The sequence below is a fragment of the Homalodisca vitripennis genome, chromosome 8 (genome assembly GCF_021130785.1).
Source record: "Homalodisca vitripennis isolate AUS2020 chromosome 8, UT_GWSS_2.1, whole genome shotgun sequence".
Lineage (NCBI taxonomy): Eukaryota > Metazoa > Arthropoda > Insecta > Hemiptera > Cicadellidae > Homalodisca > Homalodisca vitripennis.
Window position 1 is genome coordinate 74,206,268 of NC_060214.1, and position 16,844 is coordinate 74,223,111.

Below are 16,844 nucleotides of genomic sequence, written 5' to 3' on the forward strand. Positions count from 1 at the left end.
ATATTTAAAATGTGTCCTCATAACAAAACATTTTCACAACATCCTACTCTAGTATTTTAGCGATAATACAGTCGCTTTGGTGTAACTTAATGTGACAATGGTCTCATTCCTCCATAATCGGAAGTTAGAAATTGTCTTATATCAAACAGTTCTCATCCAAATTTTACAGATATACTGATAGAACTACTATATTTTAACTGAAATTTAATGTTAGTAGACTTAAAGTAAACATGTTTGATTTATTCAGTTGGTATCTAGAAAAAGTAAGCATTTAACTAGACTATTAAAAATAGACCCCAGCAAATTAGCCACGAGTGGTCAGTAGGAAAATGGAGGGATGGCTGACTTGAGCAGTAAAGTTAGCATTAAGAGTGAGCATGTAACTAGAATATAATAAATATAAACCAGCAAGTTAGCCACGAGTGGTCAGTAGGTGGATGGCGGGATGGCTGAGATGAGCAGTAAAGGTAGCATAAAGAGTGAGCATGTAACTAGACTATAATAAATATAAACCAGCGATTAAGCTACGAGTGGTGAGTAGGTAGATGGAGGGAAGGCTGAGGTGAGCAGTAAAGTTAGCATAAGGTGGGAGTAGGTAACTAGAGTTTTATAAATAAAAGCCAGCCTTAAAACCACGGTTGATCAGTAGGTGGCTGTAGGGGTGGCTATTGCTAGCTGTAAAATTAGCATGAGGAGTGAGTAGGTAACTAGAGTTTTATAAATAAAAGCCAGCCTTGAAGCCACGGTTGATCAGTAGGTGGCTGGAAGGGTGGCTGTTGCTAGCTGTAAAATTAGCATGAGGAGTGAGTAGGTAGCTAGAGTTTTATAAATAAAAGCCAGCTATAAAACCGCGATTGGTCAGTAGGTGGCTGGAGGGGTGGCTGATGTTAGCTGTAAAAGTAGCATGCGGGGTGAGCAGGTGGCTCGAGGCACATTGTGTGATTGTGCGTGACTTGTGGAGTTAATCACAGGTTTGCACATTGAATACGTGACCGGACTCGATGCCAAAGAGTTTTAATCAAGGAAACCTATTCAGCTGAACAATTCATGAATAAAGGCTTCCTGAATAATACAATTTACAGTGAAAAACAATTATATATATATATATATATATATATATATATATATATATATATTTGTCATTTTTAAATAACCATTATTTCACCAAGACGTAAATGCATTATTTTTAAGTTGTAATATTAAAATCCTAAGGAAAAATTTAATACTATATATAGTAAGTGTTACAACCTGCAGAAATCTTTTTTATATAGGGTGAATTTAAGTTAGTGTCGAAAAATTTTTTTTGGTGATACTACTCAGTATTATAGACCCAAAATATGAAAATAAAAAATCCCTATCTCACCTATCTTTTAACTACGACCAATTTCGCTATTTTGTTAAAAAAATCATGTTTTGTTTCAATAAAACTCAATTTCCTCCATTATTTTTAATGTTTTTTTTAATTCTGAATCCATTTTTGAAATTTACACAAAATTTTACATGGGAATAATGGAGAAAAACTGTCTTGAAAATAAGTTTGATACAAAACAAATTGCTAATAAATCAAATTCTTAAGTTTTTCGGCAAAAACATTAAAAAGATATTAGACCCGAGGAATTAAATGAAGTTAGTTCTGAAGAGAGGCCAATACCACAAAAAACTTTCCCATTTTGTGGGCTTTAAAATGACATAATGCAGCGTTACTTTTATTTTCATCTTATACTGGTTATTAAAGAATCAGTATTGGAAAACAAGGTCTACTTAAAATATCACGGTGCCAAATAACCAGTCAAAATTGTGTTTGATTCAATAATAAATCAAACATAGGATAAACACATAAAGAACAGTTACAAAAAAGAATAATCATAAAAGAAAGTAATCTACAAATTGCTTTCAAATTGCCTGCCTTCGTTTCTAATGCAGGCTCTCGCACGCTTCCTCATTGCCCTAACCGTCACGTTCGAAGATAACTTGTTACGCACTATTTGGGCAGCTAACTCAATCCGGTTTCTTAAGTCTTCCTCAGAGTTTACAGTGGTCGAGTAAACTTCCTGTTTCATAGTCCCCCAAACAAAGAAGTCCATAGGAGATAGGTCAGGAGATCTGGCCGGCCAAGCTACAGTTCCAGCGCGACCTATCCATGTCGGGTAATTGTCCGTTAACACTGACGCACTTCATTGCTGAAATGAGGAGGAGCACCGTCCTGTTGGAAAAACTATGTTGTCCCTCTGATTGTGGTCCATATCAAGTCCATCCAGAAGTGTGGGCAAGGTATGCTGTAAAAAGTCCAAGTAAACTTCACTATTTAAGGATCCTTGAAAAATGTGGGGACCCACAAGTTGGTTTCCGATGACTCCTGCCCATATGTTGAGATGAAAACGTCTTTGAAAGGAACTTTCTCTTGAAGCCCTGGATTTTGTTCGGCCCAATGGTGCATGTTATGCGTGTTAAAAAAACCAGCCCTAGTGAAGGTAGACTCATCGGTGTACAAAATGTTTCTCAAAAAATGATATTGTTGAGAAATTGAGTTTTATGGAAACAAAACATGATTTTTTAACAAAATAGCGAAATTGGTCGTAGTTAAAAGATAGATGGGATAGGGATTTTTTATTTTCACATTTTGGTCTATAATACTGAGTAGTATCACCCAAAAAAATTTTTCGACACTAACTTAAATTCACCCGTATATAGAATTTTAGATGAAATCCATTTTATCAGTCTGTAAATTTTATTTATTTAAATGACATTTTGAAAACTACCAAAATTATTCACTTAAACCTATTAACTTTCTTTCTTTGATTAGCATTGCGCTTCTGAAATATATTTTTATAAGATCTGAAACAGTTTCATTTGTGTCTGTCTGCTGCTAACAACGATATCTCGAGAATGAATTATCCAATATGATTGACGCATAGTAATATAGGCAATGTAGAGTGAAATTATATGTGAATGTCTCTCAATGGGATTTGACAGAGTAAATATTTATAAATTAGGGTACTTATCATGCAACCAGAATAGTACATAGGTTTTTAAGGAATATTTACATGAAACCTTATTTATAAACAAGGATGAGATCTACGATGTTGCAGGACGACAATGGCGAACATTTATTGAATTTGTTGATACGTCATTGAAGCCTATCACTCAACTGGCTAAGACCATACCCTCTTGTCTGGCGGGGGATTGTTAAATAGATATTCTGTAAGTTGTAGTTTGACTGTTTATCTGTTGTCTACCAGCAGGGAATCACAAGAATGAAAGGCACTATAGACTTTGAATTTGCATGAAAACTCAGTGTGAAAGGCGATACGTGTTGTAACGTACTAATAGTTTTTAGATAGGTAATTTAAATATAATATATAATAAAAATAATTTTCCCGCAAAATTTTTATTATATAAATTATTTATTGTGGATTTGTAGTTAATTAATTTTACATTAAAGTAATATAACGCAATATTGTCGTAAATAGACGTAAATAACTATTTTAATTCTTCTAATTTCGTTACAATAAAATTAAGTAAAGATTTCTGGTGACCTTACCGTATAAAAAAACTAAGTATGAAAAAAGAGAGAAAAACATTGGTATGGCATAATATAACTATAGTGTAGACTTAGGTGCCTACTTTGAACTGAGTGCTTACTCAACACTAAATTTGCAGGCGGATGAGTAAGATTGCCCTTTATTCACTATCTGATTATCACTGTATAAACCAGTCATTCTTTTTACGGACATTGATCTTAATATCAGTGGATGGATTTCTTAAGTAACACATGTCTGATGGATATTCACAATGTTGAAATAAATAGAGGTAATATACTCTGTGGATTGTGAAATCAGCTTTAGAGACACATTAATATTTTTTTTATCTTTTTGCAGACAGGTATGGTTTTTCTGTTATGGTCTCATTTTCTACTTTAGAAGTGAACGATCAGCCAATTGGGCTTTATATGCAAAAATAAGAACACATTAGAAGAGGAGATACATATAGGATGTAAAAAACTTAAAAGTAAGCAATAATGTAACAAATAACTATATAATGCAATAACTATAACTGTAATGTAATAAATGTAACTTATTTTAAAAAAAGTTACAGACATAATAGAAAACAAAGACTGCTGGCTTAAAAACAGCACTGCGAGACGGCTAAAGAAATATTGTTTAGAACAAAAAATAATAATCTTCAAGTTATTTCAAATTACTGACGAAGTAATTGCGGCTTTTAGAACATAGTTTTCTTCTTGATAAATATTAGTTGTAAAATAGTTAATAATAATTTTGTCAATTTACATACAATAATACAAACCACATAAGAGTAACAGGTTTAATTTTTTAGTATAATATTTTCGGCTAAAATATATTCCAATAATAATTTATGAGTGTAATTTTAACTATGCTTAAACTTTTAGTTGGTCATATTAAGTATGTGTGTATCTAATCTAATGGTGTGTCTCCATAACAATGCAATAAGGCTGAGAACCGTAACTAAGTGTGACAAACGGTACTAAACATATCTTGTGCTGTCAGTGTAGAAGTATATCAACATAGACAAGCGTTACCAATGGTGAGAAGGAAATGACGTACAAAATTCGGGTACTACTATTATTTATGAAATATGTTTATTACAATATTTCTGATTTTAACAGAAACAAAAAGTCCTTAGAATAAGTTCAAGATCTGAAATAGAATATTTGCCTCAGGTTCATATAGTTAATGTAAATTATATAAGTTATGACTTCATGCGTTGTGTCTTAAGAAGATGCAACAAACATGTGACAAAATGAAGCATACTATCCCTTAAACGTGAACTTAACAAATGTAAAACCAGTTGTTTATGAGGTTCATCATGGAAGATAATAAAAGGTTGCCTGTTTTGTCAATCATATAAAGAAAAGTAATTTTCAAAATGTGGTGTTAAGCACTAGTCTTAAAAAAGGCTGGATCGACATTCATTGAAATTAGTTTATATGAAGCTAAAGTTCTAATAAACAAAGACTATATGAAAGGAAATATCATAAAAGTTAACTAAAATATTTTGGAACCAAAAAAATACTTTTGTTATTAATTTGCATAAACCAAATTTAACTGACATAAATCAGCGGTTCACGCTTTCAGCGAAAGTTTGATATATTGGCTGGCTGACGTCTACTTACATTTAAGTTTTACAAAGTGATAAGTATAATAATGTATAATTTATACTCTATATTGAGCCAGTAACGAATTTAAAACATATAACGTTCTCCAAATACTATTTAAACACTGTTATAAAACCAACATTGATAAACAAAGCTGTCAAAGTTTTCACATTAGTTATTACAAAATGATTAGTTACTTTGATATTTTGATATGGCATTTTAACATTTGGCTATTGTAAAACTAACAAATGAAAACTAACATTCTTCAACGATCCATTCTACCCAGACCATTATTGAACTATGTTTGAACTTAATAAGGATTTCCCTTTTTTACCAAATTTAGACTGTCGCGGTAAGACGTAAACTCCAAGAATTGTCATAAAATGCTAGAATATCCCAGTGGTCAAGAACTGCCAGAGTCCACAATTTGCTAGAGGCTGGGAACTATTAGGGGCCGGGGGTCTCCAGAAGCCAAGAACTTCCAGGGTACAAGACATATTACAGGCTGAGAATTCAATTTCAGTCAGCTACCAGTAGCACACAGCTCCAAGGGGCCACAAACTCCAAGACTATAACAGATCTCTGCGATCAGAACCTCCCAAAATCAGAGAGCTGCCAGAACGCAGTACCTACCAAAGTGAGGGAGATATTTAAGGGCGCAAGTTCTCAGGGATCGGACGCCCCCAAGTGCCGAGAGATGTGAAATCAAAACAGTCAGATAATGTGTATGTGTAGCTGTTACGTCGACACCCTTTGGCTGTGTGATATAAGGATTTTAGAGCTACTAAAGACGTGGAACTGTCAGAAGTTGAAATTAATGTAAATTAGGTTATATAATAAACGCTAGAATGCTCCAGTATAAAATCTTAAGAACTTAAATGGAAATCTAACTGAATACTTTTCATGACAAAACTGTAGATACATATCTTTTTCATATGAAAACTTTAATTGAAACCTAATAACGGTACAAAATAATTTATGATATTTGCCTTTTCAGGTAGGCAATCAGAAAAGTTCTGCAGAGATTTTGCGTGCATGCAATGTAAAATATTCAATGTCACCTCTTTCATTGCGTATGCAGGCAGTTCATACCACTTTATTGTCCCCGCCATTGTTCTACCTATCACCATTACTCTGTAAATATTGACACAAGCAATTGACTTAATGCCTGAACATATTTTACATTCAAATGCTACAACTACAACCAATGGTTTGTGCTTTCATGCTTGTAGGAAAGTCACGAAACTACTTCTTCATCATTGAACCATAAAATGCGCGACGTTCTCACAATAGGTGCCTGACATTATCGCTATATAATGACATCGATGATAGAGACAATGCCACTGAGAGAGGCCGAGTGGGAGAAAACCGTGTTGTGCGGTAGTGAAGTGTTTGTCAGTTGAGATAAATATTATTTTCACTCAATTTTCTTCAAGAACATGGTGAGTATTTGGAAATTATTATACAAAATAGTGTTATTATCATGCTTCTTTCGAGTTACAATGAGTAGTTCTTAACATATTTATGCTTAAATTTAAGCTAGTATGTCGGACAAAAATGTAATCGGTAAAGATCAATTCAAGATTAACTGTCAATTCTTCTAATTGTATTTTGATAGTAAACATTATTCATAGTAAATACTACATTTTTTAAATTATAACATTAAATTATAACTGAGCCAATAAAACTTACTTATAAAAATAAATTATTACTTATGTGTGTTTCAGAGTGTACCCATTTATTTCTTTGAAATAATTAAACAACTAATATTGTATTTAAAAGCAACCTAAAGGAGTTATATTTCATTCTATGCACGTAAAGCATTTTAGTAGTTCAATTAGATGGAAAAATAGGAATTCTTTTATTATTCTCCTTAACAGCTAAATAAATGTGCTTCTTAATTCTGGTCACATGTTATTAAAACCTCTAATTAGATCTATATTATTATCTGAAATAAATATAAAATCAAGTCTTAGAGGACATATGTGTAAATTAACCTCAGTAATCTTTAAAATATTTTTGTAATATTTTTGTTCTTAGATAGTTTTATGTATTACGACTTTGATAAACTACATTTCCCCTAAAACAGATTATTGCGAAGCTATGACATTAATGATTTACACTGATATATAGCCTATCGCATGAAATAAATATTATGTAAACCATGTTTTTCTAAAATGTATTATTAAATATCCCTTCCGGCTCAGACAGAAGAAAGGAATGATACACACATATGGCCACCATCTTTAAATTTTTAAACTGAGGATGTCTTTTTGTTGAAATATTTAATTTTTACATAACCGATAGGCTAATAACTCTCAAGGTTGTAATGTTTATATAATCGTAACACTTTCAAAGACTTGGAAATCCATAACCTTATTAAACCAAGTTTGTTTACAAGAATGTAAGTTCTTTTTCAGATCGTAAATGTTATTTAGTTAAAACTCAGTATTTGTAAAAATATTCACTATATTATACTTCTATTACTTTAAGCTGGCACCAATTTGAAATCTTAATAGAAATAAAATAATCAGTAAGAGTGAATGGTCCTTGAAATGTCTTGCTTTTTAATAAATTTACATTTTTATTTATATTATAAAATCTATCATCTAAACATTACAACAAGATGTAAATTGTCATCTTGTAACGTACTCGACAAAACTACTTGTAAATACTATATTTGTACCGCGTTTAGTCTGAATCTACAGGACATTTTTATTAAAAGTACCGCAGTTCTTAGTGTGGTACTTGACATACACAATAATTTCGCAATTGTAATTAGTATTTAACAATTTATACTCCTGCCATCATAAATATTACGAGAAATAAAAAAAAACTTTATTATAAAAGACCTGCAAATTCTAAAACACTTTTTTCGCTATAATGCCTAATAAGTTAGATATAATCATTCCTGTTCCAGAATTTGAATGGCTGCCATCTGTGAACCTTAGAGATCTACAAAAACTACACTGATAAAGGTTGATTTTGATTGACAAAATGGTGTAAGTATGTTTGTCTAAGAGTTCTCAACCAACCTTTACAAATATTATTCCTAAACCAAGCTGTATAACTTTAACAACATTTAATTTTGAAAATAGTAATAAGATACCAATTTGAAATGATCTGCTGGATAAATAAGGCAGATGTTTGCTTTTATACAACCGAGTACCAAACAATGTCTCATTGTCATTATATTGTTGAATTGCAGTACTAATACCCTATTGTTGGATTACGTTTCTTTTAATATTTTAATGCATATAATATAAAAAAATAACTGTTTTATTTCTGTATGATTGTTAATTAATCATTAAAATAGGTGAAACTTAAATTATTTTTCTCAAAATAGAATTTAAAAGTTTTGAGGTAAATCTACTGACACGGTCTGAGATGTTTAATCAAACAGGGAGTGGCAGTGCTTCTTCAAGGGTGAACAAAAACAGTTCAGCAGTAAAAATTGCTTTTTGTATTAAAAATATTTCGTACTTTTCCATACATAAAATATTATGTGGACTCCTTAAAAACACTCCTTAATATGTAAGTAAAGCTTTTTTGTTCATTACAAAACGTTTGTTACCTAATAATAGCTGTTATCCACAGCGTCGCAAACAAATGTTAAAATCGAAATCCTTACTCTACTTAGTAAACCCACTTATGAAGTTATTTAATGGAACAATGAGACATTTTTCAAACGCAGGAAGTGTATATAAGGTGTATATTATTTCACTTGTTCACGGTTAAAAGAATTATAGAAGAAAATATACGGTATGAATAATAAAAGGTTACTGTAGTCAAATATGTCAGTTCGGGCTGTTTAAATTCTGCTGTCTCAATCTAATTTATTGACTGATCCTCAATAGAGTTTATGTTGCTGCAATAACGCAAAAAAATAATACACCTTAGGGATTTGGGATCCAGCTTAGAGTAAAAAGAACTACTTTGATAAAAAATAATCTACTTCCGTTGCATGTGTTCTGCTTTCGGTTTAAGTGGGGAGAGTGTGCCATCCCTTTGATACTCTTTACGCTACAATACAAATACCATACACAACGCCATGTAGGAGCCTTTCAGTTTTGAGTACCTGCGTGCAAGCATTCACAGCTTTGATCATTATGGTGGGTTTTATAACTGCGATTAAATAGTATTTCCAATATATTTGTTTATTTATTTGTCATTGGTGCAATTTAAAGTAAAATTTAGATATTAACTCTGCCTTTGCAATGTGCGTTAAAACTACACATTAGGCACTGTATTTATAATATTTTCCAAAACGTAAATATAAATCTAAATCAACCGAATCATTTATTTTGTAATGAAATTGTTCATATAAAATACAATTAAAGTGACTTTTTGGTCATATGTAATTTTTAAGATGACACTTATAGATATTGAGAAGTCATAATTTTGAAAATAAATATGTAAACATTATCAGTTTTACTGCGATAAAGCCTTTAGGTTATAAAGCAGTACCAAATTTCAACTTATGACATCAAGTAGTTGTAATAAAAATACTTTAATTGCAGCTATTTGGATAATTATTGATTTTTAGACAGTGTGAATGGGATATCTTTTTATTTTTCGTTGGTCCAGGAATGAATAAAATAGTTGTAGTGTCCTGAGACACCCTGTAAATAAATAAATTTTCGAATTATTGTGCTTTTGGATTCTGGAGTCGTGGAGAAATAAAAACATCCCTCGAAAAATTCCGTCACAAGGACGGTTACAACAGGCAGGTTTCCATAAATCTACCAAATTAAAATAAGAAAGGTCCAAACATAATAATTGTAAAACATAAAGATAAAATGTTGTGGTAAATGTTGTCACTATCACTTGGGTAATGATAATTTAAAACCTATTATAAGCTGTAATAAATAATTATCAATTCAATTGTGTTTGAGAAACTTACGAGTAAAGTTGCGATTAACATAAATGTTTATGCTTATTTATGTTTTCCAGTATTCGTGGCTCTGACTATTCATTGTATTTCTATTCAGATATGCGAAAATTACTGTTTCTTGTGATCACAATCACTCATCTTGGTGAGTAATAATACATTTTAAATAACCAGTTTAATATTATTAATAGTAATTAAATTTAAAACAATAAACTGAGTAATAATGACTTAAAACAATAGAATAAAATGCGATTTAATAAATACAGACTGATTTGTAACATGTGAGCTGATTGTAATTTATACAAGTCATGGAATATTAAACGATATAAAATAAATTAGTGGGAAGACAAAATGCAAACTTGAAGGAGAAGATAAAAAATGCGTGACACCGGAAATTACTCTTTTAGAGATTTTTACTTTAGAAGCAATTCTGCTTTATGTTTTAGTTAAATACAGTTAGGTATAAGTGGGACGCAGGGTGAAAGCTTTTATGAAAAACTCCACGGCATTTGAAACTTCTTAAAATAAATAAAGAGAGGTGAATTTCCTAGAGTGTGTATGAGGAAGATAGTGCCTGGTCAAGGGTATTTTGGTTATCGTATGAGTCATAATGCAACGCAAACTACGGATATTGATATGTTGCATTTACATACATTATCAAAACATGAAATATAAAATTCATAACAATAACCAGTTTAATGTATACTAGGCAATACTGATCTAACACGTAACTTAGGTTTGATGTTTTAATAATTTTTGGCTTGAAATACCTAATTATAGAATATTTTTATAAAAATATAATTCATTTTTAGTAATATATCGTACAAAATTAGAATTTATAAGACATATTATATAATATTAATTCAGCAATTGAAAAAGAAGGATTGATTCAATGTAGATGTTGAGTTTAGCTCCATTTCATTTTACGCTTAATGGAACGTGTGAAATCTGACTCTGTAACTTCTTGACTCCGGAAATATGAGTCCACCTTCATATACATATATGCGAAAAACTTCAGAAGATGAATACCTTAAACGCAATATTGGTCTCGTTTTTATATCAGAGACACCTAGGTCACAAAAGCTATGTGATCCCGTGTAAAATAGAAGCTATTCTCACTGTCTCGTCAGGTGCATCACCGAGTGCACGACGATGTTTTAGAAAAGATCTCAAAACACGGTGCTCAACGTGGTAGCCTAGTTGTTATATATAACGTTGCTATCATAGAGGGGTTCATTCAACGCGAATTTTGAGTTTAGCTACATCTCACCTTGCGCTTATTAAGACGATAGCATTGTTACTGTGTCCAATTTCAGACGCTGCACTAATTGAATGGTAAAATGGAGCTACATTCCACTTTCACTCAATTATTATTTTTCTAGGTTTTAGTTACCTTAGTTTGCAATCCACCACTATTCGTAAATATTTTCGAAATGAAAATTATATCTCTTCAAAACTGCTTCTATGGATGGATATGTATGAATAGTCGTATTTTTATCAAACTCTCAAAGCGCCTAAGCAATTGTAGAATGAAGTTGACCATAAATATAAATTATTCAAAGTTATAAACTTTGCGTCGTATACCTTAAAAAACAATAAGGTTTAAGATCAAATTAATGTAAAGGACTATTTTTAGAAAGAATACATTTAACCACGGCGGTATTTGCTTATACGGTATTGTAATGTCTGGTTTAGTGATTCCTGGCACAGCACAAAGGTACACTCCAAATAGTATGTCCTCTCAAGATGACTTTGATTACTCCAGATTTATTAATGAAAATCCTCCTCATCGTTTTGGACCTATAAGAAGACCATATACAGGTTTAATTTTCTGTTTACCTACGCTTTCATCACTACAGCACGTTGCACTTTTGATAATGCACAAGTGTGATAACATGACAGCACAGTTTAAAAATGATTTTGGCCGTGTTGAATGTTTTAAATCATCTAATATATATTAGCTAAACATTTACCTGATTATCGCAGTTCTTTCCAGCTTCATGCAAGATTATTTTTATATTTTAACCGTAGGAATAACTTAAACCACATTTTTTTAACTCTACACAGCAAAAACAGGTCTTATATGCAAAAATTGCATACTGAGAATTATTTAAGCGTCAGATTCGTAAAAATTATTATTTGCATCACATATTACAAATAAATTTAAAACCATATTAATAAAATCTACTTATATAAACACATAACAATTGTATCTTAAGACAATATTTTGTTTATGTTTTTTAATTTGATTACAGTATTGTGTTTAATATAGAGCTTAATAAAGTAAGCACAACGAATACAGATATTTATGTAGAATATTTTCATCGGATAGCCTAGTAAAATTTATAAGTTTAACATAAACTATCTAAAATGAATAATATAAAATAAATATATTATTTTATATCCATGCATGTATTTTTACTACATTGTAATATACTATTGATTTATTTCATTGTTTTATAAATAGATTCTTTGACATTTTAACTCGCCACTTTACATCATTGCAGCGGTGTATATCTAGATATGCAAATGAAATAGTTTTTTTTCTGTAACAGTTAATGAAGATTTAAAATGTTACAGGTTTATTTATTTTTTTGTTTTTAAACTACTTTTTTACTGAAAGCCTTTTGTAACAGCTAAATATTAAGTTTAAATACATACATTATTTCCTAGTTGTTAGTTTTGATATAGCACCAATTTTAGAATCAATTATCAAAAATCACTATTTAGGCAACCGCTTCTGTATTCTCTTATACACTCTGATGATATTATATAACAAAGGCATGGCAATACCAAGTTTATAGCCTTTGCCTCAGTTGTGTTAAAGATGCAATAAAGTAGCTAAACCCAGTTGCATTATTGTGAAATGCAACAAAGAGTTTTAGGCTTTGTGGCCTGCTTTTGAAAGAAAAATAAAACCTAAGCCTACTGTAGTATGAAACTATAATTATATGTTTTGTGCTGTACATTGTTGTACCTAAGTGTAACCAGTATATCGTAGTACGTTAAACTAAAGAGTAGTAACAGTAATATTCTTTGTGATAGCTTTGTCACGAAAGTAGTTTTTAATACCTCTATAAAGGAGCGTTAGTAATAGTTATCTGACATTATATAAACAATGCCCATAACTTTTACTAAATACAAAATGTTATATTGGTTTGAATTTTGACCTGAAAGTTTGATGTGGCAAAAGAATAAACTACATATCCATTTATATATCGTTTCTCTAAGATAATGTGTTTGGATAATAGATTTGTTTACAATTCATATAAATCAACTTTCTTTATACAAACCAAAAATATTATAGAATGGTTTGTTAATGTACGCGTCTTTCCTTCTTTTGATGGAAATGTAGAGTTAATGCAATATTTTACTTTGTATTACTGAAATTTTTCACTACACTTATGTGTTTAAAGTACCATTGTGGTACATGTACACGGAATCCTTGTTTTCATGAAGTGTATGTCTGATTCGTTCAAGAATTGGATGAGTCGTGCTTTTAGTGAATGTACCTTTGCATATGCGCTCAACACTTTAAACGCTGAACGGATGGTTTTGAACATAAACAGGACCCATATACCACTAATACTGTCTGTAAAATTTGGTAAAACCCAATTAGTACGAATTTTAGTGTTTTAGTGGTTAATTTAGACGGTTTTAAAAAGTTTCTTTGACCTTTTAAGAAATTTATGGAAACTAAGTGTTAGGTAATTAGTGTTTGCTAGGTTACATGTTTCTTATGTGTACCTATCAGTCCAAAACGTAAGGCCAGCAAAGATCCTGGAATAAGTAGTTAAAACTCGTAATGATCTTTAAATACTGTAGTTAAAATGTAGAAATTTTAAGAATGACTAGGTGATTTCTTTTACTCTGACCTACCAGAATTTTTTAACATTTCATAATTTATGACAATTATGATTTTTGTTGAATATTCCCATTATTTCGTTACGAATGCTTATTATTTATTATTTCTTGGGAAACAATGAGTACATAAACCGTTTTAATTCCACCAAATCCATTCTTCATTGTTATAGAGAACTTGAGCCTAAGAAAATTACCAAAGAAAACAAGCATTAGGCAGGAACCGTGTATCTATGCAAACGGTAAATCGCTGTGAATGTGCTTGCTTTAGGAACCAGTTATAAAGTAGTACAAAAGGCTTAAAATAAAAGCATTTTAATTACTTTTTGTACTTGTCTGTACAAGCGTTTAATACATTTTAAATTTTGTGTTATTTATTATGGACTCAATGCTAAAGCATCGTCTGCACCTCTACTGAGTGGGAAAATGATAATTCTAATAACGTGGACATGGAACTTCTCAAAAGATTTCCTACACTTGTCCCAAAAAATGTTACTTTATTTTATGGTTCTCAGGTAATTCAAGAGGTCAAACCCTCCTGGATTATTTACAGCCAGATGACGTGGACTCAGGTCTCTATGATGACCCTAGAAAACTGCCTGGGAACAGTTGTACCAGGCCTTGTGGAAGGGAGAGCCGAACCTGCTACTACAGGTTCACATTGGAACCCTACGTTTCATTCGCCAGGTTAGAGAGCTTTATCTTAAACATTGAATAGTGTAGTTCTGAGATACTGGATCACTCAGAAATAGGATCATTGATTACTATTGGTTCAATTTAAAGCCTGTTTTTGTTTGTTTCTTCCTGATTAAATTATTTCTCTCAAATATAAAGTTTCTTCTTAATACCTAGTTTATCACCCACGAAGTGATATACATCTGCCTTTAGAGACGACATTTTGAAGTATATAAAAGTAATTTGAAAATACAAAAAGACATAACCGTATGTCTACAAAAAATATGGTATGTTAAAATCAAATACTTGGAAACTAAAATCGTACACAATCCATAGTATAGTTTTAAAAGGCATACACACGTTGAGGCCTTTTTGTGTTAAGTACGCAGTAGTGTAAGTATAAACTTTTGAATTTTCTTTCTAATTGTTTGTTTATTCAATTAGAGACCTTCTGAGCTTTTTTTTATAAAATCGTGAATCGCTTCCCAAATATATGCGTTATTCATACTTCGAAACTTCTTTTTGTATTATAGCTCTCACCAGTTCATCTGTATGTTGCATTTATTAACTTACTGAGCATCTCAACAATAGTAGTGTGTCCCTAAAAATAACTGCCTCTAAAGCACGATCGTGAAGCACCTCAGTAAAGATTAAACAATAATGAAAATAAGGATTTTAGAAAATAATGTATATGTTAACATTTTTTTATCAATTTTGACACTACGTAGTAGTTTTTCTGTCATTATCTAAAATTATAAAGTGATATCAATATCACCATGTCAGTAACTCTAGTTAATGAAGCAGATACATGAATCAGAATCGCGTCATTTATTATGGTAGTAAAGTTTGTTAGAAAAAAGGTCACTTAGTAAAAACAAACAAATAAAGCTACTTATTTTAATTCACTTGTAAAAAGAACTGAAGAATAGATCTATTATTATGTAGTACTTACCCCGAATTGCCATGCAGTCTCGTTAGAAAAAAAACTACATTCTACCAAAATAAAATGAAATAAAGAAAGGGAAGAAAGTTAAGTCGTCGGCAACATAGTATAAGCTATATAGGTACTATCACAGGTCAATATTTAAATATAAAATATACTTATTATTATACGGAGCAGTAAAATATAACTTATACAATATCCTTAAAAGTATAAATTCTTATCCTAAAATAATCTTTGTTGTTTTACAGAGCGTGTGGTAACTGTTCCACTAATTTCAATGACTGCAATAAAAAAGGGTGTGTTGTAGCAGACGGGGTAGAGAGAAGCATCCTCACTATAAACCGGCGCATGCCTGGGCCATCTATTCAGGTATAATAAAAGGGGTAACATATTTTATAAAATTTTAGGATACATAGGAATTTAATACAGTCCTCTTAAGCTTTAAATCAATTTACCGAATTTTTAAACTTATTTTATTAAACACAGTTGAAAAATCAGCTAAAAAATACCCTCTATTTGTTTCTAAATTTGGTTAGCAGTTGTTACAATTCAGATGAAATATATTATGGTTTATAAATGACAAAGCTATTTTTGTTATTTACATATATCAAAGATACCACCTTTTATAAGTTAAAAGTTCAATTTATAACTTGTGAGCAACCATACTATGTACTAATAAATTCTGTAAACATCCTTAGTAAATTTTAATGTTTTATTAAGAATAGTTAAAAAAAATTTAAGAATTAAATTGCGAATGTTAACAATTTCCCCTTACCTTATTGTCAACCACAGTTATATTTCATATATTTACTTCCTTCTAAACCAGCCATTCCGATGTATATGTATTAGCATAATGTATAATGCATGCACAACCAAATGGAGCGATATAAAAGTATAATTCAAAACTTTTCGCACAAAAACAGCAATAAATATCGTAATGTTTTGTCTATTATGATATGTATATTTTATCTGTTATATCCGGTGTACTAGGATATCACAGAGACATTAATTTAGGTTTCGAAAAGTTGAAACAAAAGCTAAAACATATATTGCTCGTGCTGTGCAAACTTTTACATGTCACGTTGAAAGCTTTGATACATTAACAGTTTATTAGAGTTTCGTTTTTATATAGTACCTGAATATGTACTAATTTTATAGACAATCTAATTTAATTACTAGATACCTAATAGAAGTGTTTTCGTTATCCTGGAGTAGGCACTCAATACAAAAAGTAGATTAATTATCGTGTCAACTAAAAAGTGCAAAATATCAAGAATAGTGTTATGAAATCGAAATGGTAGGCCCTAGGAGTTTCCTTTCTGGCTGGTTTGTAACTAATA

The 16,844-nt window shown here is 30.9% G+C and overlaps 1 protein-coding gene across 1 annotated transcript in view; it reads left to right on the top strand.

The window, feature by feature from the left end:
• Positions 1-6,352: 6,352 nt before the first annotated feature.
• The window catches only part of LOC124367707 (laccase-3-like), a 30,053-nt gene continuing 19,561 nt past the window's right edge, over positions 6,353-16,844 (top strand). The window contains exons 1-6 of the mRNA XM_046824780.1: positions 6,353-6,576; positions 8,055-8,136; positions 10,088-10,170; positions 11,721-11,846; positions 14,402-14,573; positions 15,753-15,873. Coding sequence (XP_046680736.1) covers positions 8,132-8,136; positions 10,088-10,170; positions 11,721-11,846; positions 14,402-14,573; positions 15,753-15,873 — 507 coding nt within the window. The 5' untranslated portion in view covers positions 6,353-6,576; positions 8,055-8,131. The remainder of the gene's footprint in view (positions 6,577-8,054; positions 8,137-10,087; positions 10,171-11,720; positions 11,847-14,401; positions 14,574-15,752; positions 15,874-16,844) is intronic.